This window comes from Mustela nivalis (genome assembly GCF_964662115.1).
Source record: "Mustela nivalis genome assembly, chromosome: 19".
In the NCBI taxonomy this organism is placed as follows: domain Eukaryota; kingdom Metazoa; phylum Chordata; class Mammalia; order Carnivora; family Mustelidae; genus Mustela; species Mustela nivalis.
Window position 1 is genome coordinate 3,135,220 of NC_139038.1, and position 25,494 is coordinate 3,160,713.

The 25,494-nt window shown below is 53.4% G+C and overlaps 1 protein-coding gene across 3 annotated transcripts in view; it reads left to right on the forward strand.

The window, feature by feature from the left end:
- The window catches only part of SDK1 (sidekick cell adhesion molecule 1), an 869,284-nt gene extending 844,379 nt beyond the window's left edge, over positions 1-24,905 (forward strand). For all 3 annotated transcript variants that reach the window (XM_082714190.1, XM_082714189.1, XM_082714192.1), the window contains 5 exons: positions 3,075-3,239; positions 6,173-6,310; positions 9,044-9,164; positions 9,636-9,765; positions 21,223-24,905. In XM_082714190.1, coding sequence (XP_082570316.1) covers positions 3,075-3,239; positions 6,173-6,310; positions 9,044-9,164; positions 9,636-9,765; positions 21,223-21,474 — 806 coding nt within the window. In that variant the 3' untranslated portion in view covers positions 21,475-24,905. The remainder of the gene's footprint in view (positions 1-3,074; positions 3,240-6,172; positions 6,311-9,043; positions 9,165-9,635; positions 9,766-21,222) is intronic.
- Positions 24,906-25,494: the final 589 nt, after the last annotated feature.

Here is a 25,494-nt window from a genome sequence, read left to right on the forward strand (position 1 = left end):
CTGAGATCATGACCTGAGCTGAAATCAGTAGTTGGATGCTCAACTGACTAAGCCGCCCACGCACCCCTGTCAGTCTGTTTAGAGGAAAAACACTGCCCAATTCAGTCCACATTTAAAGCCCTTAGAATAGTGGCTTACTCATAGTAAGTGCAAATAAAATGGGGTGGGCATTCACTAGAAGCCTGCTTGTGCTAGGTCCTGCAAAGGACTATGGAGATACGTAGATGGATGGATGGATAGACAGATGGTGGAAGAAAGGAAGGAAGGAAGGAAAGAAAGAAAGAATAAATGGCTGGGCAGGGAGGTGGATGGACAGATGGGTGGTGGACGGATGGGAAGATAATCACATCAATAGGTATTTATGGAACTCGTGAAAACCTCGAGGGCCCAATGATGCGGACAGGTAAATGCGACAGAGTGCTCAGAAAGCCCACTGGTGGAAGCAAGCATCTCTTGCTGGAGGATGGGCATGAGGTCAAGAAGAGTCTGAAAGGGAAGAATGACCTTGTTTAGCTGCGTCCACCCCTGCCCTTGAACTTAACGAATTGCTCATCTGAACAGAAATCTCACCTGATTCCCCGATGGTGGAACAAGGCAAAGAGTGAGAACTTCAGTATCTGTGGAACGATCACATGCGTGGATGGGAAGCAGCAGAGCAGGAGGCGGGGCCCCGGGGGCTCCTGAGGCACAGGGAGTGGCTTGTGGAGAGAAAATGCACTCTCTGCCCCCATTACTCCCTGATCATTCTTGTGCAGAACATCTGAACGAACATCTTAGACAGCCATCATTCCATGTGCAAACCTCAACCCGTTAGGGCCAGAACGGGGAGACTTGAAGCTATGGCTTGCCATTTTGACATTATTAGTGGTAATGGGTACCTTGGTGAGAAATGAGTGTAACTGTGAAGATTTAGAAACAAATAATCATTGCTCTCTCTTTCTGCCTCTGCAGAGGTTTGTGCCTTTAAAATCTCATTCACATCTGTTCCTTCATTAACCTGTGGCGGTAAGGACTTAATCGGTGCAAACTCTAAATCCTATGCAAATATGGACTTGTACACTAGCAATTTTCTTTCTGTGTGCCGTTGGGCTAATCCACTTGAGCATATCTGGTGTTCCGAGGCGCGTGATAAGGTCGATGCCAGATAACCCTCAGCTCCCCGGAAAGCTGTCTGTGCATGAGCACGCATATTCAAGCGCGCCTCTCCTCGCCAGATCTTCTGCTCTTTTTAAAAAGATCACATACCTGTGCCTGTAAAAGAAATTATAATTCATAAAGGATCAGCACTTCAAATGAACATTTTGGGCTCGGAGCCCACTTTTTACCAAAGCACCTCCTTCGAGATTGGGTTTATGTATACGCAGGCCATGCACGGTTTCCCCTATGTATCGCACTGTTAGAAGCACTTTACGGATAGAACCTTGTTTAACCCTCCAAACCGATCTACAATGTAGATGCCTTTGTTGTCACTATTCTGCAGTTGAGGCCCAGAGAGGTTGGGCGCTCCACCTAAGGTCACACAGATGAGGCATGTTAGGGCCAGGCTTGGCACACACACTTTCTAGACTCTAGTCCTCTTTCAGCCACAGTGCTGTGCTCTCTATGAGGTTTTGATGACCGACACTGCTGATCACGTTCCCTTGGCCCTGTTGGGAGATGCCTACAATCTAGAGTCCGATCTACTGGCTTCCTGTCTTTCTGCATCTTGACTTTCTGGCTTTAATGTCAACTTTATGAATGTTTTCCCACGTGTCAGGATTTAGATAAATTCAATATGTTTATTGTGGCAAAAAATACATAAGATAAAATTCACCGTTGTGACCCCTTGTAAGTGCGGGGTTCAGTGGCATTGAGAACATGCACTCTAATGTGCAGACATCACCACCATCCGTCTCCGGAACTTCTGCATCTTCCCAAACTGAGACTCTGTCCTCCTGAACGCATAACTCCTCCCCTCTCCCAGCCCCTGGCCCCTGGCCCCGCCATCCACTCTCTGTGTCTGTGATTTTGACACGTTCGGGGGCCTCCTATAAATGGGGGTCTCACAGTGTTCGTCCTTCTGCATCCGGCTTCTTTCACAGAGCATCACGTCCTCCAGGTACACCCATGTTGGGGCCGGTGCCAGCATTCCCTTCCTTTTTAAGGCTGAATGCTATTCCATGGTGCAGACGGACCACATTGTTTATCTATTCATCTGTTGACAGATGCTTGGTTGCTGCCACCTTTTGACTATTGTTAATAATGCCATGAACGTGGGCGTGCAAGTGTTCAGAATTCAGTATGTGTTTGTCTCATTTGCGCTCATATTCGGTTGCATCGGGGCAGAGATGAAAAAAGCGAGCTGGGGTCCGGGCAGGTCAGATGCTGCAGCCAGTCCAACGGATGAGCAAAGTGGAGGGCACCTCTCAGGGGGTTTGGTGTGCGCCGGCAGGGCAGAGTCCCAAGGGTGAACAAGAACAGCCCCTGACCCCCCCGCATCTCTATGATGGTTGTCCTGAGCACCTTTCCTCCCAATGAGCCGGTGACGTGTCTGCCCACGGCCTCACCGCGCTCACAGCTGGCTGGTAAAGACACTGTCATGTAGTTTTCTCTCTGGGCCTCTGGTGGGATTGTCATCTCCAGTTAGGATGGGGGCGGCAGGTGCTCCAAAGAACCCAGAACCCTGGCTCGGGTGTGCGGGACGGCAGGAGACTGATGGGCAGGCCGGCCAGGGAGGCGGGATCCTGGGGCCGGGAGGGACCACGACCAGCCAGAAGGGAGCCAGAAACCCTCAACGGAAGATGACGTAAGTCAGAAACCAGAGGGAGGCCTGGAGTCTGATGGGATCCGATGGGATCCGACGGCAGGGAGAACGTTCAGGAACACGCCACTGTGCACCCGCCTGCAGCTGCAGCAGAGCCTGTGCCCGAGGAGAGGGCTGGCCCCCTCCCTGCCTGCGGCCCCCGGCCGCGCACCCCACCTCTGGCTCTCATGTCATGGGGGCTCCGTTGGTGAGGGCGGCAGGGAGCCCACGGCAGCGCATCGGAAGCAGAAAAAGAGCACCCCTCCCCTCTCCCCTTGTGTCATCTCTGCAGATGAAGGCCTCTGGGACGTGTTCGCGAAGGACATCCCCCGAGGCGCCACGTCCTACACTGTCAGCCTGGACAAGCTCAGGCAGGGAGTGACCTACGAGTTCCGGGTGGTGGCCGTGAACCAGGCGGGCTATGGGGAGCCCAGCAGCCCCTCCATGGCCGTGTCAGGTAGGGAGCCCTGTCCAAGCAGGGGACACTCTGGGTACAGTTCTTCCCTTGGAGAGGGTGGGGAGGGCTGGGAGCCATGGTGCAAAGAAAAAGGACAGCGCCCCGTGCCGTGCAGGTACCAGCAGCACAGGCCCAGCCTGGAGAACACGGTACTGGAGGAGCGGGCGCCACCAGGCCCCTGACTGTCCTCACCAGGCTGCGTTTAAGCAAGTCTTAATTTCTGTCTCATTTTTTCCTAATCAAAGACCCAGGCCAGAGTCAGAGCAGTCAGCCTGAGCTAAGCACTGTCCTGTCTATCCATCCATCCAGGGGAAGGCAGCCCCCAGCCCCTCCCGTCAGCTGAAGGCTCCTTACTGGGCAGGCTTGGGCAAAGTCCCGGCAGCTACAGGGAGGGCTGGGGTGTCTTAGCACCTGACCCCGGTGTGTCTGATCCAGGCCTCCCCTGAGACTGCTGAGGGGCCCATGTGCCTCCCGGGCCAGTCGCCAACCGGTACAAAGACCCCCAGGCTCCACTCTGGGTGGAAGAGGCAAGGTTTCTTTCCCAGAGCTCATGGGGTGCTGATGACAGACTAGCTGCCCTCGCCAGCCCTATGGCAAGGGGTGTAACAGATGCGGGGAAATCAGGAAGGGCTTCTCAGAAGAGGGAGCATGTGTCTGGCTGGCGAAGGGTGCATGGGGGTGAGGCCACAGGGGAAGAGAGCAGCAGAGACAAAGTCCTCGTGGTGAGACAACAGGCAAGGAGGGGAGCGGAGGCCAGCTTCTGCCCCGCCTGCACCTGGCGTTCCTGGGGTTGCCTGGAGGACGATCCTGCAGGGACCCCATCCAATGGGGGACCCCAGTGGTGATGCCGCCTGGGGCTCTACTGTTGATCTGCCAGGCAGCTGGAGGGATTGCAGGGAGCAGCGCGGAGGCGATTAGAAAGGGAGCTGGCAACCCACCGCAGGCAGGGGAGAGGCTGGGCGTGCAGTTGTGGGGGAGGCAGGGAGCAGGTGCGGCTCAGGCAAGGGGGCAGGCGAGGCCAGAAACCATATGGGGTGTTCCTGGGACCAAGAGAAACACGTTGTTCTTCCCCAGCCTCTAGATTCGTTCAAGATGCTGACTGCTCTTGTTTAAACTGAAAATACCTTCTGTCCCTCTTTGCCATGACCTTGGAGGGAGCACAGTACCTACGGGCAGTCTCGGACCCACGAGTCCTCGCGGATCGTGGCGGGGTCTGCCAAGAGAAGCCCCAGCACGCCATGGGCTTCTGTAGCAGTAAGATGTAGCAAAATCAAAATCTCCTCATTTCCATCACTTTCTTATGAAAGATTTAACATGCCCTTCAGAAGAGAGACTAGAATAAGGACACCCTGGGCACCCCTCACCCCAGTCGAGCAAGTCAAGGTTTGCCCCTCTTGGTTCCTTTGTGGAACCCAGGTAAAGCAATTCAAAATGCACAGAGCCTTTCATTGCACACACACACACAGCCAGGGGCAAAGGCTCCTTCCTGCAGGAGAACACAAGCCCTTCGCCCTTCTGTTCATGGAGCCCATGGCCGGGCTGTCCTCTGAAGCCCACTGCACACCCTTGCCAACCGCGGCTGCCAGTGGGACAGTGGTCAGCTTCCTCCATCCTTCAGGGCAGCAGCCCTGACCGCAGATCTGTGGGGTCCTGCCCCAGGGGCCAGGAGTAGGGTCCTGCGGGCACCCAGGCATTTCTTTTCCACGCCCACCTGGGTGGCCATTTGGAATTTGTTGGCTCATTATACAGAGTAATTAATGTGCAACCTGAAAACCACTGATATATTTTGGATTCAAAATGCTGTCGTGTCCCAGGAAGCCCTGCACCGTTGCATTACCCAAAGGCAGCTCCCCCCTCTTGTCCCCAGTGTGCACAGTCTTTACCCAACCGGTGAGAGATTTAACGTAAGGCAGAAGTGTCTTCTGGGGGCTTCAGCAGCTGGGAGGCGGACAAGGGCTTCCTATTCTGTTGATCTGGTGCCTCCCAGCCAGCTCCCCTGCAGGGGGCTTGTGGAAGGCACCAGCGGGACCCCAGGGCCATCCGGCATCTCCCAAGCAGCGAGTCCCATGTCTCTGTTCTTAGTAAACAGAATAAAACATGAGCAGGAAGGGTGTCCTCCTTCAAAGCAACTTTTAAGTGAAACTATTTGTTTCTCAAAAAATGTTTCCCAAGACGGGGGCCAGTGGTTCTGCTCAGTTTTGCAGGAGGCAGGAAATACAGCACAGCGCAGGCCTTGGGGAGTCCCCTGGTGGCAGAGGCCTGCAGAGAGGGCTTGCAATCAGCAGTGTTCGTGCAGGTGTAGACGGAATCTGCCTTGGGTGGGAGCAAGAAGGAGTCAGCTCATGGGGTTCACGGGCTTGGACTGAGCCCCAAGGCTCATATGGGCCACACTGAAGACTTTCAGGAAGGGATGCTTTGTTTCCATCGAGGAAGATCTCTCTGATGACAGTGTGTGGCTGAATGGTTGGGGGGGATGTCAGGAGGAGGGGAAGCCTCCAGAAGGGGCTATGGGGTGGCGGCCGTCGTAGAGAGGGGTAAAGGGCCCCAGGGGCCATCTGGGAGGGAAGCCTGAGCACTGAGGATCAGAGACATCCAGGCTCGCTGGTCCTTCCTCCATTTCCCCCGGACAACATCCATAAGCAGATAAAATCGGGGGATATGGCGTGAAGCATGGTGTGGACGGGCAAGGACAGGGAGAGCTCTGGGACAGGGTGGCAAGGGTGCCCGAGGGGCCCCAGCCGTTTCCCACAGAGAAGGAGCTTGTGTCTGGGAAACCAGCCCACCGGCCGCCCCCCTCCACCCCCACCCCGCCCACCCCAGCAGGGGGCGGAGTTCATCTTCCCTGAGACTGCCTTCTTCCCCAGCCCCGGGCCACCGCGAACTGGTGGCAGCAGTGTCCATCCCGTGTGACCGTGTGCTCCTGTGCCCCTCAGCTCAAGTGGAAACCCCGTTCTACCAGGAGTGGTGGTTCCTGCTGGTGATGGCCCTTTCCAGCCTGATCGTCATCCTGCTGCTGGTGTTTGCCCTGGTCTTGCACGGACAGAACCGGAGATACAGGAGCTGCAGCACAGGTGGGGCGTCTGCCTTGTCCCCCCCCCCCGCCCCGCCCCCCACCCCATCTCCTGAAGAGCCCATGCACTCAGGAGCCAAAATGTTCGCATCTTCTCTGCTTCAATCCGGGATCCGTGGTGCGGGCTTTGCGTTTTGTCTGCCTGTGGGTGACCAAGGCCGGGCCTCAGATTTCCTCTGGGAGGCAGCTCTGGGCAGCAGGCAAGCGCCCTCGACCCTTGAGGCCCAGGTTCCCATCCTGGCTCCGCCCCACAATGAGCCTTGTGTCTTGGATCCTCTCCATCTCGTGGGTGGATGGGATTCCCTGAGACTGTTCCCTCACCCACACCATTGCCCAAACGCAACAGGATTTTTGAATAGGACAGACAGAGCATCAAACAGGTGACTCACCGTACCTCTCAGTATCATGAGCCCAGTGAGCCCAGGCGCGTCTCAGAAATGCTGGTGTGGCTCCCGGACCCATATGTGGAAACACACAACGGGGTGCAGCCGTAGACCCACAGAGCATGTACCGCACCTTACATCCCACGTTCCGGTTCTAAACCCTCTGACGCCCGGCTCACCTTTGCTTCCCCAAGCATAAGCTCCATGGCTGGCATACAGTAGGTGCTTAATAAGTGTTTGTTGCTGCATGAGCCACCCCGAATCAGAGAAATGGACAAATGAATATGGGGCAAAGCTGGAACATGGCAAAGCTGGACCCATTTATGGGAAGGTCAGGAACAAGGCAAATGAGCAGAAGTTTCTAGAAGACAGAACACTGGTTTCTCCTGGCAGAGAAGTATCAATAGAGAAGGGCCGTGAGGGAACCCCTCAGGGTTCCGAGAGTGCTCTGCTCTGACTCTCTATGTGGATGGTGGTTCTACCCATAACACATGCCGGCAACCCGGAGACTTAAGATTAGTACACTCCGTGTGTTCTGCTCTCCTCAATTTTTTAAAAAACTCTCATAATCACCTGTGAGACCTGTTTTTTCCACCAGCAGACTGTGACTGGGCTCTGGATGGTGATGCGTTCCCCCCCCCCCGCCCACACACACAACTGTAGCTGGGCCACGCATGGGACCAGCTCTGTGACATCACCGCAGCGGAGGACGGGTCCCATGGCTGGACCCGTCTGTCTTTGCTTCTTAGGAAGTTGGATCCCTGATGGGGTCCTCCCACAGACGAGTGGGTGCCTCATCCCCCAGAGGGGTGAGCCACTGGGCTGAATAGCTCCCCCCCTGCCCCCGCCCCCCTGCACCACCCCTCACTGTTCCTGAAGGGTTAAAAGAACCAGGCGCTTCACCATTTGCTTTCCTAACGTTAAGCAATTCATTCCTCCAAGAAAGGATTTATTTTTTTCTGTATAAATTCACTTCTAACAAGTGTTCGTAAATCAGACTTTATTCCTATGGGATTTACTATGTATGAACGGCATGTCATTTTACTGAGTTAATGCTATTACAGAACCCTGCGTCTGGTGCATAGAAAATCTCCCTGCTTTTCCCTCTCCTTCTGCATCTCGAAAACCGGCCTGAAAAGACAGATCTGACCTGCAGCTTCTGATACTCAGCCTTACCCTGGAGTATTAATTTAACATCATAATTGAAGCCTGGGGAAAAAAAATAAAATAAAAGATACCGTACTCATCTACTGGAATGTCTGCTTTGCTGCCAGGAGCCATGCAGAACCCAGACCTTCGCAGTTACGGCCCGCCGCCCCCCCCTCCCGCTTGCTCCCCTCACAACCCCCTTCTCACGGGACTTCCTTTCTGAGAGCGGTTTTCTCCTGCTCGCCCTCTCACCCGCCCACATCCCACTGGCCAGCAGCTCCGTCCTCCCTCTGCCTGTGTTCTGTCAGTTTCCTCTGCTGCGAGCACGTCAAGCATCTGGGCCCGTCCAGGGGCGCTGGGTTCACAGCAGGGAGGGCGCCATGGGGTTTTAGGGAACCTGGAGTCCTTCTGGAGGATAGTGGGAGATAAGCGGGAGAGGTCCCCACGTCCACGAGCCGTGGTCCAGCCGGGGAAGATGGAAGGCAGACAGTAAGGAACAAGCCAGTATGTCAAAAATGCACTCCGGGGGGAGCTCTGTAGGCCTCTGGGAGCAGAGGAGGAGGTCTGGAAGATTCTTCCAGTTCCCAGTACAGGGACGGCCCCGAGGACCAAGAGCCACTAGAAACCTTTCAGCCCCTTTGGTTTCTCCCAACTACACTGTTATTCATCTGATCTCCTGACATGTTTTAAAATATGTTTCCATATGTATTTATAAATTTATGGGTTTTGAGTGCCTTTTAGTATATCGACAGATGTCTGTAGTCATCACTACAGCCAACTCTAAAACATTTTCACCACCCCAAAGACGCCCTGTCCACTACCTTCATGGTCGCCCCTTGTAAATCTACTTTCTACTGAGATTTTGTTGTTATGTGGTCGTGAGTTTTTTTGTTTTGAAGTGTGTTCAATATTTAATGCCCCTGCTTTTTAAAAAAGATGATGCACTCTAGAAACTCTTATGACAGATACTGGTAAGAACACCAGTTCCGTTCTTTGGTGTCGGGCAAAATAAACATGGAAATGCCCCATCGTCACCCTTAACACGCGGCTTCTTCCCCCGTGTGCCTCCGACTGTCTTATGAGCCCCAGCCCGGGTCTGGGCTCTGCTTCCGGCCGGAACTCAGTGAACACCCGTAGGCTGACCAGCTGGGACTGGGCTCTTTCCTGGAACTTCTGAACCCATTCTCCCGTTCCTGCTGCAGGTAAGAGCATCTCCAACATGGAGGAGACCGTGACCCTGGACAACGGAGGGTTTGCTGCCTTGGAGCTCAACAGCCGTCATCTCAACGTCAAGAACACCTTCTCAAAGAAGAACGGGACCAGGTAGGGCTGCAGTCGCTCTAACCACCCCCTCAGTGAGCCCCCATCTGCCCGAAGACCTGAACCAGCCAGGGTGGGGGGCCGGCCGCAGACATGCCGCCGTGCCCACGGGCACCCACCCAACCCCAGCAGGGCAGTGTTGGGAAGGAGGCAGGAAGGGAAGGGGGCAAGAAACATCCTACCTCCTCTGCAACTACAAAAAGAAGGCAGATCTCAGACAGGAGGGGAGTGAGCTCAGGAGAACCCCCGCCCCCGGGTGGCCCTCTAGGGGGCCGGCTGCGCACGTGTGATTAGCGAAGTCCCGCTTCACACACCGCCGCGCAACACTGCGGCCGACTGATCGCCAGCAAGGATGTCCTCTCACCGACGTGACGGCGGCCACAGGGCGGGTCAGGAGGCCCCCGGGGGAGGTGTCCGCGGCCCAGAGCTGCCCTGAGCCCACATCCGTCCCTCACGGCCCCGTCCCTGTCCTAGGTCCCCGCCCCGGCCCAGCCCCGGCGGGCTGCACTACTCAGATGAGGACATCTGCAACAAGTACAACGGAGCTGTGCTGACCGAGAGCGCCAACCTTAAGGAGAAGTCGGTGGACGCTTCGGAATCTGAGGTCAGTGCTTGCGGCCGTCCCCTGCCTCTGTGATGAGTGCTCTGCCTTCCGAAGGTGCCGCCCCTTGGGTCCCATCCGCGTCTCAAAGCCACAGGAGCCAACAGGGCAGGTGGCAAGTGACTCCCTTTTACAGATGAGGAAAGTCCATGCTTTAGCCCCTTCAGGCCTGGAGGTCACGGGTGCTGGGCCGGCTCTCAGATCAATACCTCACCGAAGTGGCTTCTGATCCCAGAGCTCACTTTCCGTGTGGCTTCGGGAAATAAAGCGTGTTTTCTGGTGGTGACCATAGAACCTGGCCTGTAGATCCCAGCTGGGGGGGTGGGCGGCCTCAGCCTGCAAAAGCCACCAAACCTGGCACCCCGGCCCTGGCAGCCCTTCCCCCTCCCACCTGCCCTGCTTCCCTGTGCTGAAGGGGGACTTAGCCACTGCCATTCTGGGACCGTTAGAGGCTCTGGGCAGCTCTGACTTGTCCCCGTCCTCACTGAGCAGATGGACCAGGGAGATGCCCCTAAGGAGATGTCCCCTGCCCAGGACCCACGGGCCTGCCTATATGTAAGGTTTTCTGGGCCCCTGTGTTCATGTGCAGAGCTGAGCTCGCCCGGGTGCAAGGCCTCCATCAGCGAGCAGGCAGGGGAGGATGTCATCCAGGGGCAGCGGAGGGAGGCTCCTTCAGGGGCTCAGCCCCCCTACCCCGAGCCCCCGCAGCATGCCCCCACTCCGAGGGTGCGGCCTCCGTGCCTCGCATTTACGAGCAAAACCAGCTATATGGCCGTAGGGAGGTGGTCCTCCATCAGTCCCTAAGCTCTTTTATTTCTCATATGCCAAGTCTTGAGAGAGAGGAAAATCACCAAGCCATTTGCTGGACACGTAGGCCTGCCCTACCTCTTGGCATTCATACGCTAAATCAATATTTAATCTAAAATAAGTCTCACCTTCATTTGGACCTGAATTCAGGCCTTATTAAGCCCCGAGGCTCAATAAAATGGCTTCTCTTAAATTGTGCTCTGTATATGAAGTCCAGGTGAGACGGGGCACAGGGCAGGTGTCGTGTGACTCTGCACCCGCTTGCTTCCGGCTTTCTGTTACGAAGGACGCCAGGCACCCTGTCTGTCCAGTAGCCTCGGGCTTGGGGAAAACAGCAAGCAGCACCACAGAGGTTTGGAAAGGTACATTTGTCTGAAATCAAGGGGCTGTCAAGTGAAATGCGGCAAAAATGAGCTGCCGCTTTGTGATAAGGAAAGAGCAGCTGTTCTGGAGCTGTTCTAGCTGCTTCCATCAAAAGCCACACATTGGGAAGGAGAGGATGGCCTTCCAGCAGACACCGTCTGTGGCAGCAATTAGAGCTGCGTTCGCAGGACCCCTACCCGGGGTCTGTCCATAATTCCCAGGGGCCATGGCTGTTGAGAGCTCAACAGCCCCACAGACAGGACTCACAGAACTTCCTGCGTTAGCCCTGCAGGCCAAGCTCATGATGGGCCAACAGAGGCCAAGCACTATGGAGCACCTACAGTGGGTCGGGCACACTCAGCCCTTGCTCACACCACCCCATGACGTAGACCGATTCTCTCCGTTGGCCAGCCGACCAGACTGAGTATGAGGTCATCTGAGCCCCGGCCTCCACCGTCCCCTCCAGTTCAGCGCCCCCGGGTCAGCAGCCTGGGTTAGATGCATGAATTCTGAACTCTCTGTTGGTGAAAACATTCTCAAAATGGGTCGATGGGGTGTACTGAGATGCAAATTCAGCTGCTTTTTATGGAGGATTGTTAAATGAGCTCGGCATAGACACACATGCATACTCACGCGTACATATATGTCTTTCCTGGATATGCACTGATGGGGGTTGGGGGTAGGGGGCTTGAGAGGCAGATCTGAGTGCCAGGCTCCCAGTTCCATCTGTCCCTGCAGACCTGCTGCACAGAATCAAGTTGTCCTAGCTCTAGGACAGTGGCTGAGCTCAAGCCCTGTGCCAGGAGGAAGGGGTTCCTTTTAAAGTTCCCACAAATGCCTCTCATGCTTCCTACTGGTTTTGGGGTCAAGGCCTCTATCAGACACCCTATGAGAGGTGTAGACACTCTCTCTATGCACATGCAGAATTTCAGCTAGGGTCTGGGGGTCCAGGCCCCTGGAAAGCTCTGACAGTCACCTCCAGCTGAGAATTTCCATGCCTGGCTTCTGTCTGCCCCCTGGGTGCTCAGGTAGATACAGGAAGACCCATCTTTCTTCCAGAATTCTTCACTTTATCATCTTGCTAGGTCCTATCTTTGAACCTAATGCATTTGGGAGATTTGTAGGCACTAAACGTTCACGGAATCCCAACAGAGGGACCTGGGGACGTTCATCATCTCGAAAGTGCCAGCTCAGATGGGAGAGCTTGGTTCGAGCCACATTTATTAAACAGCTTGATCGAGATGGAATTCACATACTGCACAATTCACCCATTTGGAACATGGGTTATTTAGGAGAGTGTTTGTAATTTCCTCATATTTGTGAATTTCCCAAATGTCATTCTGTTATTGATTTTTTAATTTTCTTCCACTGTGGCCCAGGAACATGCTTTATATAATTTCTGTCCTTTAAAATTTATTGCGTCTCGTTTTACGGTCTGTGCTGGAAGAATGTTCCATATGCACTTGAAAAGAGCATGTTTTTCTATGAACGTGCGGAGTGCGGAGTGCTCCTTATGTGTCTGTGGGGTCTGACTGATTCCCAGTATTATGGAAGCCACCTAGGTTTTTGATCTTCTGCCATCCGCTAATGTATTGAAGTCTCCAACTATTGTTGAATTATCTATTTCTCACTCCAGTTCAGTCCGTTTAATTTTGGTGCTCTGTCTTTGAGTGGATATATGTTTATGATAGCTATGTCTCCTAGACGGATTGAGCCTTTCATTAATATTACTGTGTTCCTCTTTGTCTCTGGTAACAATTTTGTCTTCAAGATTATTTTGTCTTACACTACTGAACCACTAGGGTTTTCTTTTGGTTACTGTTGACATGGTGTATCATTTCTATTCTTTTACTTTCAACATGTTTGTATCTTTGAATCTAAAATGTATCTCTTACATCGCTTCTCGGCCTTTTGGCTAAGATCAAGTGTAGTATCTGTTCTTATCAGTAAAATGTATCTCTTACAGACAGCATGTAGCTGGGTACCTATCAGTTTTGTTCTGCTGATCTGTGCCTTTTGAATGGATTCTTTAATCCATTCACATTTAATGTAATTATGGCAAAGGTAGAATTTATATCTGTCCTTTGGATGTTTGTCTTTTATAGGTCTCACATCTTTAGTCCTCTTTTTCCCCCCACTGTCTTCTTTTTTAAGTGAAAATTTTCTAGTGTGCTATTTTAATTTGCTTGTTTTTACTTCTACTGTATTTTTTTCCATTAGTTTTGTTAGTGGTTGCTCTAGTACCAACATTTACTTAAGATATATATGGGGGGCAGCTGGGTGGCTCAGTTGGTTTAGCCTCCGACTCTTGATTTCAGCTTAGGTCATGATCTCAGGTCCTGGGATCGAGCCCCACATCAGGCTCTGTGCTCAACAGGGAGTCTGCTTGAGATTCTTTCCTCTGCCCCCGACCCCAGCTCATGAACACATAGTCCCTCAATCTCTCTCTCTCTCTCTCTCTCTCTCTCATACACACACACACGCACGCACACACACACACACACACACACACATAACTAAATCAATCTTTAAAGAAAAGTCTTATACTAAACCTCACTGACATATAAATATTTTATTCTAATACAGTTCTATGGCCTCTGCCCCTTTCTGTGCTATTATTATACATGCTATGTCTGTATATCTGTACTGTTACAAACTCAAGAATACATTTTTTATAGTTACTACTTTATAGAATTATATGTCTTTTAAAGAAGTTGAAAGAGGAAGGGAGAGCAAGTCTATTTCTAGAGTTTACTGTGTTTCCTGCTTATGTACTTTTTCTGGTCCTCTTCATTTCTTTTTGTGGGTCCAAGTCACCACTGGGTGCCATTACTTCACCTTCTCCTTTGTGCTGTTATTGTTAAATATGTTACATCTTTATACATTATAGGCCCAATAATACAATCATATACATACTGCTTTATGCAATCGCTTTTTAACTCAAGCAAGAGAAGAAAGGAGAAGACATGTGCAATCATACTATCTTTTATAATTACCCATGGGTGATCAGCTTTGTTGGTACTTTCTATCTTTCTGTATGAATTTGAATTTCTGTCTGTATCACTGGTTTTCAACCTGACCGTCTTCCTTCCATATCTCCTGTAAGGCAGGTTGGCTAGCAATGAATTTTCATGTTTCTGTTTATCTCAGAATGTCTTTATTTCACCTTCATTTTTGAAAGTAGTTCTGCTGAACAGAAGATTCTTGGTTGGCAGTTTTTATTCAACACTTTGACTACGTTGTCCCATTATCTTCTGTCCCCCAGCTTTTTTCTGATTAGAAGCCAACCCTTAACATTACATGAGTTCCCTTGCCCATGATTTCAAGAGTTTATGTCTTTGTGTTTTTTACTCTGAGGTGGGTGGATGCGGACTTGGTTCCATTTATCTTACTGGGTGTTTATGGAACTTTCTGGGTGTGTGATTAATGCTTTTGATCGAATCTGGAAAGCTTTAAGTCATTTCTTCCCCTGTTTTTTCTGCCTCTTTCTTTCTCCGCTCATCCTGGTGCTGCCATGACTATCTCGCATACGGGTGCTCTGTACACTTATTAGATTCTCTCTTCTTTTGTCATCATTCTTTCTTGTACGTGTTCATTCTTTCTTCTCTGTTTCAGATTGCATAACCTCTGTCGATATCTCCACGTGCCCTGATTCTTTCCTCGGCCAGACCCAACGTACCGTGGGGCCCCTCTGATGAATTGTTCATTTTGGCTATTGTATTTTTCAATGCCAAAACTTCTCATTTGGCTCTTTTTAAATAATTTCTATCCCTATTGATATTCTCTGCTTGGTGCAATAGTGTCATCTTACTTTCATTCTTTAAACATAGCTTCCTTTGGTTCTGTGAATATATCATAATAGTTGCTTTCAGAGTCTTATGTCTGCCAACATTTGGGTCTCCTTGGAGGCTGCCTGCTTTTTGTCCCATGTACCGCACACTCTATCCTGCTTTTTTTTTTAATTAGTCATTGTGCCAACTCCAAATACTGATAGCCTCTACCCCAAGGACTGTTCTTGTTGTTTGCTGATTTGTTTGTTTCTTATTTAGTGACTGGGCTGGACTAGTTCTTTGGAAATCTGGTTCCTCCACAGTGTGGACTCTGATGCCACCCCTGAAAAGGAACAGCCTTAGGGGTGCATTCAGGCCCTCTGAATACCAGGGATGACGATGGTCCCAGCCAGGCTTTCTCTGTCTCTTTTTCTCACTCCCGTTAAGATTCCGAATGGTCTGTCCCTGTTGGTATCACACCCAGCTCTTAACCTCCGCTGCTGGCTGGCTGTATTACTTTTCACAATCCCCCCAGGCTCTCCATTATTCCATAGCTTGCACCAGTTAAAGTATAGCCCTTTTGTAGGGGCAAGATATTATCAATCTGAATTTTGCTCTGATCCAAGAGGGCTCTCCTGAGCTGTCTCTCTTTCCCTGGTCCTCTCTGTTAAACTTCTGGCTGGTTGATTGCCTCACTTGTTACAATCATGGAACTACCAGCTTCCTCTTAATTTCTCATCCCAAAGGACCCTGCTGTTTTCAGCAATGCCCTTAGGCATGCTCTGTTTCAAACAAGGCCTTTCCCCTAAGGAGAGCTCCAGAGCTCTCAGTTCTAATGGACTGTCTCTCTCTCCTGTGTCCTCTTCCATGTCACAGCACCAAAGCTGGGGGTGGGTACAGTGGCCCTCCTCTCCCATAATGACTTACCCACTGTGCAAGCAGTGCACTGGGTAGACACTATAGTCCCTGGGCTTCTGAGCCCACCCCTCCCAGTGTCCATCATCTTCCCTACAAGCTAGCCGAGGTAGGGGCATCTGGGGGTCAGTATTCCCAGCCCACCACAAGCGATGTAGGGCATCCAGCCTATGGGTGAAGACAAGGTGAGCAAGGGAACCCAGTTCTCTCAGCCATACCTGAGCTGGGGGTCACGGGTGGGGCATTGATATGGGTCACTGTTCAATGCCTCCAACTCTTGCTGTTCTTAGAGAAATTTAGATTTTTCAGGAATAAAGCTTTCTCCATTTGCTATATGTCCTCGCCACTATTTCCAGAGACTTTAAATGCCTGCTTCTAAAATAGCTTTGCTCAGTTAAATCATTCTCCCACCAGGACGAGAATCTGCTAGTTCCTCTCCAGTCATTCTGGAAACACCTTTTCCATTCATAACTGAAGGTCCTGATATTCAGAGGGGAGATGCACAATCTTCCTAAATCTGTCAATGATGACTTCTGACCTGGCCCCTTAACCCCAAATGCACAGAAACAGAGTCAAAGTATGGAACTGTAGGCAGAGCCCTCAGAGAGATCAACAACGGTCCCAGAGAGAATGACCCAGGAGTGGGCACCTGTCTCAACTAGGACTGGGTTTAGATTTCAGATCGTAATCCTCTCTACCGGAGGCAGCTTCTAGGTTTAAATCGACTGCACGCTAAGATGTCAGGTGTGAAGAGTAAGGCACATTCTGGGCCCTGGGCTTCGTCAAGAGTTTAATGCCCTCCCCCTCCTCCCCACCCTCCTCTGCAGAGCCCCAGGAAGGAAGGAGGCAGAAACCCGAGAGGTCCTTGCTGGAAGTTCTCTTCTGCGAAGCTAGTATTTCACTAAGAAGCTAGTGATGCTGTCCCTTTCTCCACAGGGTATCTTTTGACCCATTTTCAGGATTATTGCTTAAAGAGGACATTCTGCAAATGGGCTCACAGGAGCCCCAGGACCTGCCTGATCGGAGCAGCTCTGAGTCAGGCACTCAGTGTCTCAGGACACCTGCTGTGGTTCCTTTCTTTCTCCAGTTGGGAATAAGAGGGTCTGTCACCAGGTTTTCACGCAACTGCATAGCAGGACTACTCTTCAAATCGCATGAGAAAAACTGTTCTCAAAATCCAAATAAACAGTTTTCAAAACCTCTCCTGCTCCAACCAACTTAGACCAACCCCCTCATACCTAATTAATTCCCTAATAATATTTGACTCTTTCATCTTGCATATATAATGCCGAAAGTGTTGAGCTTATCTCTGTTAGCCGTTTGCCAGGCATCTGTGCACCTTTAGAAACTGCCACCACGTCCAATCACCTGCTGTCCTTCTCTGGTTTCCTGGGAAACCAACACACATCACTACTTCATATCACACAGGAAACTTAAAAAAAAAAAAAAAAAAAGGATCCTGCAGCATTGCCTTTTTGTCGATAATTCTAACTCGCTAAAATGCATCCCCATTAAAAGATAATGATGTCATATAAACAATAAACAGAGCAGGCAGAGGAGGGGAGGGTGGCATTTGGATTCGGGGCTCTCTCATGGAGGTGATGCCGAGGGCTGAGCAGGAGCCTGGAGACTGGACTTAACAAGTCGTGACCCTCTACTCTTAGGCTCCTGTCTCTCCTGTCTTTCTGCAAGATGGTCTTCTCCTCTCACAGGGGCTCTTGGCCGGGTCTCTGGGCCCTGCCCACTCAGGGCGCACAGCCAGCGCCCAGCTTTGCCACCTAAAAAACCCTGCCCTTCCCCATGCCCTGCAGAGTCCCAAGGAGGATTCTGATTGGCTCAGCTTAAATCGCATGCGTGCCCATGAACCAATCATTGTTTAATGAGGGGCAGGCCATCCATCCCGTGGACAAGGACAGGCAGAGAAGGATCACTTTCTGAAGTTCATTTGGGAAGGTCAAAGCCCAGACACACACACTGGGACATCACTGTGAGTCAGACAACCACGGGACTGTCTCCTGCTGGGGCTTCCTCTCAGCACCCACATCTGTCACAGACCCCTCTCTCCATTCCGTAGGACTTTGAGGTCTGTGCTTGAGAAAACATATAATGATAAAGCTTCTGAGCCTTCTCCAGTGAGACTGTATAGTTCATCACATAAACAGGCATGTGGGGGTGGGACACATCCCGCACCCGGGCTGGATGTGCTCGTGGAAAGGCTGCCTCCTGCAAGGACATGGGAATCCCTTCTAGATCTGCTGCCTCCTGGCGACTGCGAGCCGGGCTTCTCCATGACCAGACAGCAGCAAGAGGAGTGGGCCGGGGTCACGAGACAGGGGAGAAGCAAGTGTTGGACAGGGCCACAGGGGACTCCTGCGTGTGGCCATTTCCTCCAATCAGAGACCTGACCCTTTATACAGCTGACATGGAAGGTGTCCAACGTGTTTCGAAAGAGGCTTCGTTTCTGCCACCTTCGGCTGTGATACCAGCGCTGGGTCTGGCCTGGCTCCATCCCCGGTCGGTATGACCTGGAGAAGGTCGTATGCTTGTGTGGGTCTCAGTCCTTTCAGACACAAAGCGAGGAGATTGAATCCAGCTGCTCCTTCTCACATTCTTGCTCCCGCGTATCCTTCATGGTTGGAATGGACGGTGCATGGGGCGGCCTCAGAGCACCGGAGGGTTCAGTGCAAAGAGGGAGAAAATCTTCAAGCTTACACCCAGTCTTCAGCTAACCATGACTCCTGACCCCAGTTTGTGGGATCTGCGGTCCACATCCTGAGTGTTCTGGGCCTTTCTCAAGAGGGGGCTGCCCCCGACGCATCTCCACGTGAGCTCTTTGCTCCTGAACTTGCAAAACTTACAGCCAAGACGGCTGAAGAAGGGACAAACCCAGCTCGGGGGCCAATAACACAGCTGCCACCTGATCCTTCAGGTGACCTCTGTGCTTGTTCCTGTCCATCTTGATGTACACAGAGCTTTGCCTCAAAGCCCCACAAAGCCTCCGGAAAACAGAGGAAGAACAAACCTTAGCTGCCGGAATTACAGGTGTTGCATTTCTTATCTGCAACTCCTGAGACCAGATCCACTGAAGAACTCGGTGTTTTCCGGGTGTGGGAATGCATGGGACATGAGGCCACGGCCCCGGCAGGATTGGGCAGCATCACCGATCAAACCCATTAGCATTCCTGCAGCAAAACCAAACACTGTTCACACTACACATTTTCACATCAGTTCAGCTCGGGGTTAGCTGCCAAACTAGCCCCACGCAGGTCAGGCTTGGGGTGAGTTACAAAAACAGCCTTTGGTTTGCAGAGCACGGTGGGTCTGGGACTGACCGGCGGGGGGGTTGTGACACGAAGGAGAGGCTGGAGTGGACGGCCAGTTCCTGGGCGGCTCCCACCCGGCCTGGGACACCAGCCGCATGACTGCTCTCTGAGCCTCTCTCTTCATCCCTAAAATAGGAATAAAAATCCCCAGTTCACGGCCGCTGTGCAGTGTCAAGAGACTGGACGGGGGTGTCACTCGGTGTGCACAACGGCTGCTAAAACATGGCTCATCCTGGCTCTGTTCCACCACCGCTGTCCGCTGGTGGCGGAGCTGGGTGCCGTCCGTGTCCTGGGATGTGTCAGGGAGCCCTTCATCATACCTGTGTTTATGCAAGCTCCGACTTAGGGAGAAGCGGAGGGACCACAGACGCGCTCTGATTGGGTCGAAACATAAACAGTTTATGTCTCACGTCCTGAGGAGTCCCAGCTCCGTGACTTATTGTTACTTTCCTGTAAACGTTCCAGCGAGAGCCAGATTTTCAGTCTGTGTCTGGAAAATCCCAGGAGGTTCCAGCTCCCCCTGATGTCCAAAGGGACGTCTGCCTGCTTTACCCGCTCACAGGACACAGCACCGGCTCCTCGGGAGGAGAACAGCACTAGTCCCTGGGTCGAGCTTCCTGCATGTGGGTGACACGGGCCATGCCCTCCCCATCAGATGGGGGAGAGTGGCTCAGGGTACCAAAGGACCTTTCATGAGTCTCTATACAGACGACACGTAGGGTAGAGGCCAGTAGTTGGCTCTCTCTCCCTTCCCTGCCCTCCAATCAGAATCTTCCCAGAGCTTCTAAGAAATGCACATTCCAGGGCCCTGCCCCAGACCCTCTCCATCAAGACAGCAGGAGCCACACCCAGTAATCTTCACTCTCTGAAACTTCCCTGGTGATTCTGAGACAGGCTTGGGGGCCTCCTGACACCCTCTGTAGAGAGGGAAAAGGTCAGAGCTCAGGGAGGAGGCATGCGGGGTGTCAGGGACAGAGCCCTGCCAGGGCATCTTGGAATGGGAGAGGCTTTACCTAGCCACCTGCTCCTGTTCCCTTACCTTGAACTTGAAAGCCTGGACAGGCACATGTTTCTGGACCCATTTTTGGCATATCTGAGGTGTCCACAGTCTCTGCTCCATCCCGGGTAGGGCAGGGAGGAACCCCCTGGGTTTTCAGGGTGTGGGGCATGACAGAGAACCTGGCCAGACTGCGGGCTGCACCCCAGCAGGTTGCAGGGCTCCCCAGAGTTCAGGAAGGCCCCAGGGCCACAGAGCGCCTCTGGGGCAGGGAAGGAGGAGGGCTTCCACTGTGTTGGGAAAACGGCCTCCATCCACTGTCCCAGCTGGCCTTGCTTCTAGTGGTTTAAAATCAACCCCCAGAAACCGGGTATAGAGACATAGAGACAATGTGGACTAAATGTTCTTCGTGGAAACTTTGGATTTATTCTATAAAAAGAAAGGAAATGAAACCCTCGCAGACTGGCCTTCCCAGGGCAGGCTCTTCTGTACCACTGGCGAGGCCTCAGGTCTCTCTGGGGCCTAGGGAAGCAGGGGCTGGGTGCGTCCTTGAGAGCTCATGGCTCGCTAGGGCCTCATTCCTCAGCAGGGCTCCCCCAGAGGTCTTCGTGGAGGTGACAGCACGCAGAATTTGTGTCCCCTGGAGGATAGCCCTTGCTTCTCTCCTTGTGTGCTCAAGGCGGGCTCCCTGTGCTCTGGGCCAGCCTACACTGGAAGCCTGGGCAAGCGGAGGACCCTGGGCCTTTCCGACTCCCCCCACCACACAGGGCTTCTGCCCTGTGAGGGCACAGAGCACCCCCTGGAGGCTGTCCTGGGGCAGAGGAGCAATGTAGACCCCTCCTTCGACAGGCTCAGATACAGGGTGGCTCAGGAGCAGCTGGGACAGCACATGGTCCCTATGTGAACACAAGGGAGATGCTGAGCTCAGCAGGGGGCGGTGGGGGGAGCTGTCAGTCCGGGGAGGTGTGGGCGCTCCTAGTGTGCAGGGTGGGAGTCAGGGGAGGAAGGGGCAGAGGGTGGGAACTTTGGGTTGCTAGTTCTGGTCCTGCCTCCTGGCCACTCCCCGCTTCCAGCTCAGCCCTGCTGCATGTGGCCACTCCCCCCCGGGACTCCCCTCCTCTCCCCGTGTGGCCACCCGTCCCTCCATGGCTGTGCCCCCTGCTCCCTCATGGCTGCCCTTCCCTGTTGCCACCCCATCCCCTCCCCCATACTCCCCCCCCCCCCCCCGCCCCCGTGTCTTTCCTTCCTCTCCCTTGCGCCTGCTCACATCTCATCGTCCCCCCAGGGCACTGACTCCGAGTCCGAGGACGCGCCCCCCCAGCACTCCTTCGTCAACCACTACATGAGCGACCCCACCTACTACAACTCGTGGAAGCGGCGGGCCCCGGGCGGCCGAGCCCCGCACAGGTACGAGGCTGTGGCGGGCAGCGAGACGGGGCCGCACCTGCACACTGTGGTCACCACGCAGAGCGCCGTGTTTGCGCCCACGGGCCCTGGCGCCCGGACTCCACTCACCGGCTTCTCTTCCTTCGTGTGACGGCCCCAGCGGGGCCTCAGCGGACCTCCCAGCCTCCTTTTGTTAAGACAATCAACTCCAATAACTGAGCTCAAGCTTTTGTTTAAAGAGAATTCTGATAAGTGATGATTTTACCTACTTGTGGACACTAGATTTCAATTAGGAAGGTTTTTTTAACGGCTTTTTGTAACATCGCTGCAGGAAGCGGGTTTCTTTGTTTTCTTTTCTTTTTACGAGAAGGTGTATTTCAGTGGTGCAATGGCGGGAACGCCTCAGAACCCCCAGCCCCCTGCCCCGGGTTTCCCGAGATCCCGATGCCTGACTAGGGAGGCTGCGGGGGGAGGAAGAGCGGGGATCCAGGGAGCTGTCCGCCCGCATCCAGGGCGCTCCTTCCGCTTCTCTACCTCCTGTGCCTCCGGAGAACCAGTCACACACCAGGGTCCCCATCGGTGACACCGACCAGCTGGGCTCTCGCTGCCTCCTGGGGCCGCAGAGTGAAGTCTGCCCTGGGCTGGGCCCTTTTCGACCTGACGGCATCCACCTCTGAAATATTCTCCCTCCGCAGTTTCTAGGCAAGGAATCGGCATCCAGGTTCCTGGCAAGGGGGCAAGAGATTGCGAGGTGGGGTCCTCAGACCCGGCGATGACTCCGTTGGCCTCACCCTGTGTCACTGCAGCGGTGAAACACCGGGGCTTTTTCTTCCTTTCTCTCCTTAAACCCAACGGTGCAGAGCAGGAAACCACCCCCGGGGCCGGAAGCCGCCACGCTGGCCCTCACTTAGCGAGCTAGCTCCTTCCCAAGAACACAGCACACGGCCAACCCCGCTAACCCAGAGAGAACCAGACGGCGCTTGCAGAATAATTGCTTGTTGTGTAAGACGTGTGCATTGTTAACCAGAGTATTTTTTAAATCTTTTTATCTTTTTTTAAAATATGTCACATGAAATGAATGAGTCTCTGCTGTCTCCAGGTGCCTTTTTATTAATTGTTTAGCTTTGTACATGAGAAAGACGACAAGCGTCAGTGTCTCCAAATAAAGCAAAACAGCTCTGAGCAAACGAGGCCCCAGCTTGCCGCCTCCTCGCCAGGCCTCCTGCGCAGGTGGGCGCCGGCCTGCCTCCGAGCGCTGCCCCCGGGTCTGCTTGCTGCGCCCACTGCACACTGCCTTGACCACCAGTGCTGCTGCTGTCCCCGCCCCCAACCCCCGCCCAGCTTCTAGCCTTAAAGGGTTTTCTGGAAACGTTTTCTTTCTTTCCCCCTTTGCTATTGTTTTGTTTTCGTTTTTAGCTACATGAAAATAGCATGAACTATGTTGAGAAACCGAGAGTCCAAACTGTAGGTGCGGCCCAGCCGTCACATTATTCTTGCAAGAGGGGTCTAATGTGGCCGACTCTCCAGGCCAGAGCCTAGGTCCAGGTGGATGCTGCGAGCCGCTAATGCCAGCCCGAGTGTGCCCAGAGCTCGGGGACGGCCCGGTGTCCCCACCTCACCAGAAGGAGTGTGGCCATGACACTGTCCAGCCATTCTGTTGACACCCCCGAGGCCCAGGGGAGCGAGGCATGTGCTGTTCTCCCAGGTGACCTGCGGTGCCCTGAGGGTGGGGGAGCCCATCTCCGGGCCACGTGGAGAGCTCATGGTGCCCACTCCACTGTCTTCCTTCTACACCTCCATGGCAGCCTCTGCTTTCAGAGAGGCTGCCTGTGGCCCCAGGAGGCCGAGGAGAGTTTTGTGTTGGGTGAAAAGCCCCTTTTCAGTTTTTCCGAAAACTAGAGGGTATGCAAAGGTTCCTTTCTCTCTCTCTCAGTCCCCTCCTGTTCCTTCCCTCCCTTGCTGCCTTCGTTTTCTGAGTGGAGGCAGAAATACTCGAAACCAAAAATCCTAGACGCTCTGCCCAAAGCCACTTGTGTGTGAGAATCACCCACCGCACGCAGTTCACTGGACAGGACGCCCCTCGGGTCCGGAGCCTCTGCTCCTTCCTCTCCGCGCCTCCACCACCGGGAAAGGGGGCAGGAAACCTCGAGGCTGCAAGCGGAACTTCTTGGAAGAACTCCGACAAACCCTGCCTCCTATGCACTTCGCTCTCTAAGCCATATGGACTTTGCTTTAAATAATGGGGGAAAGGGTTAGGATGTGTTGGAATGAGGACGATTTGGTTTGAGTTGTGTTCTTTGTTTTGTGGGTTTCTGCTGCGACATGACACTTTTGGGGGGGGTTCCTTTTCTTCCCTGAGCTTTCTCTACCTTCCCTGAACTTGCTTTCTGTGGAACTGAGGAGGCGCAGGCTGCGGACGGACTGTCAGCATCCACCTTCCAGCTGGGCCTTCGGGAGAGGCTGCACCGGGGAAAGGGAGGTTTCCAGTCCGGTTCCGGCCTCCCCCAGCAGTGCGCGCCTGGACCAGCGTCACTTCCCGGCCTCTCACCTTTACGGAGGAAAAACAAAATATCTCACACGAACAAGCAACATTTCTTTAACCAAGACAAGAGGGAAAGTCGGCCGCTGGCCTTCCTCCTTAGTGACGTCATCCAGGTGCTCTCCAGCCAGCAGTAGCTGAGCCCCGCCCATGCACACCCTCGGGTGGGTCCCTGGAGACAGCTCCGACAGGTGAGCAAGAATGAACCCGCTAAGCGGCCAGGAGCGGCCGGGCTCTCTGTTGGAGCTGCAGAGCTGGGCATGCATGGGGCTGCCCCCCTCCACTGGGCACCAGCTTTCCCAGACAGATGAGCTTCGGGGCAGCTGCAGGCAGTCCCCACACCTAGCCGGCGTGAACCACATCAGCATGGCCTCACGCACCTTTTCCTGGATACACAGGCCCATACCGACCCCCTCTTCCCCCGGCCTTCCCCTCCGCTGCTCTCACTGTCATACTTTTAAGAAGTACCCAATAAAATGTCGTAGCAGAGGACGGTGTGGCCTAGGGCAACGTGGGGACCCATGCCCCCATGAGCGCGGGAGGAGGCCACACCGCCAGGAGGGAGGGTCGTGCGCGTGCTCTGTAAACGTCTTTGGATGCTGGGCTTGTACTTGATCACGACTGGACTGAAGCATGGTGTTTGCGTAATGGATCGTAGCATGGTTTCTAGTTTTTACGAATTCTTGGCACACAGTGTAGTTATTCCCCCAATGAGGAACCCATCCGCGTATCCCAAGCTGGCTGTCCTTAACGCAGCATCCCTGGAGCATGAACAGGGTCGGGAAGGCAGAAACACTGCAGCCATCCGTGAACCGAGCTAGTCTGCGGAGGCACCCCTCATCACCACCCCCAACATCGCCTTCTGGGTTATCCAGAGCTTAGGTCACTCCTGGAGTTTTCCCGACAACGTTTTCTGGAATTGTGCAGAAAACCAGATCTCATTTAAAAAAAAAGAAAGAAAAGAAAAAAGAAAAAAAAACTTATAGGAAGACAGAGAGGTGCTATGGGTACAATTTTTAATAAAAACATCATTTTGTTCCTTATTCGCTTGTGATTTTCTTCAAGAATTGGTTCAATGACTCATGAATTCTAGAGCTGTAAAGATGAACCCCAGTGCGGGCCTGAACCACACCCACAGCCATCCCAGCCCCCACTTCTGGTGAGACGCAGGTGTGCACAGACAGCAGGGCTGAGGTCAGAGGGATTTCGGCTCTCCCGGAGAGACGGACGTGGGGTGGGGGTGAAGGGGCACCTGGCCATGTAGGGCCACCCCCTGCCATGCTCTCCAAAGGTTCCACTGCTCTCTACCAAACTTACCGTTGGTTGGCGGGAATGCGGCCCACAGCAAGGCCTCCCTCCTGAGCCCCCAGAAGAGGCGTCCCTCCCCACATCCCCATCTGCATCCGGGGGTGGCTCTCCATCGTGCGTGGTGCGTTTCAGAATCACTGGGAACGCACGCAAATCCCAGTGCTGTGGGCACAGCCGGACCAGCAAAGACAGGATCTCTGAGGGCTGGGACAGATATCCGCTTCTCTTTTGAAAAGCAACCCAGGTGATTCCCATGTGCAGGCCGGGCCTGGGGAGAGGCAGGGCTGCTGCCTGCAGGGAGCACAGGGGTCCAGATCTCAGGGG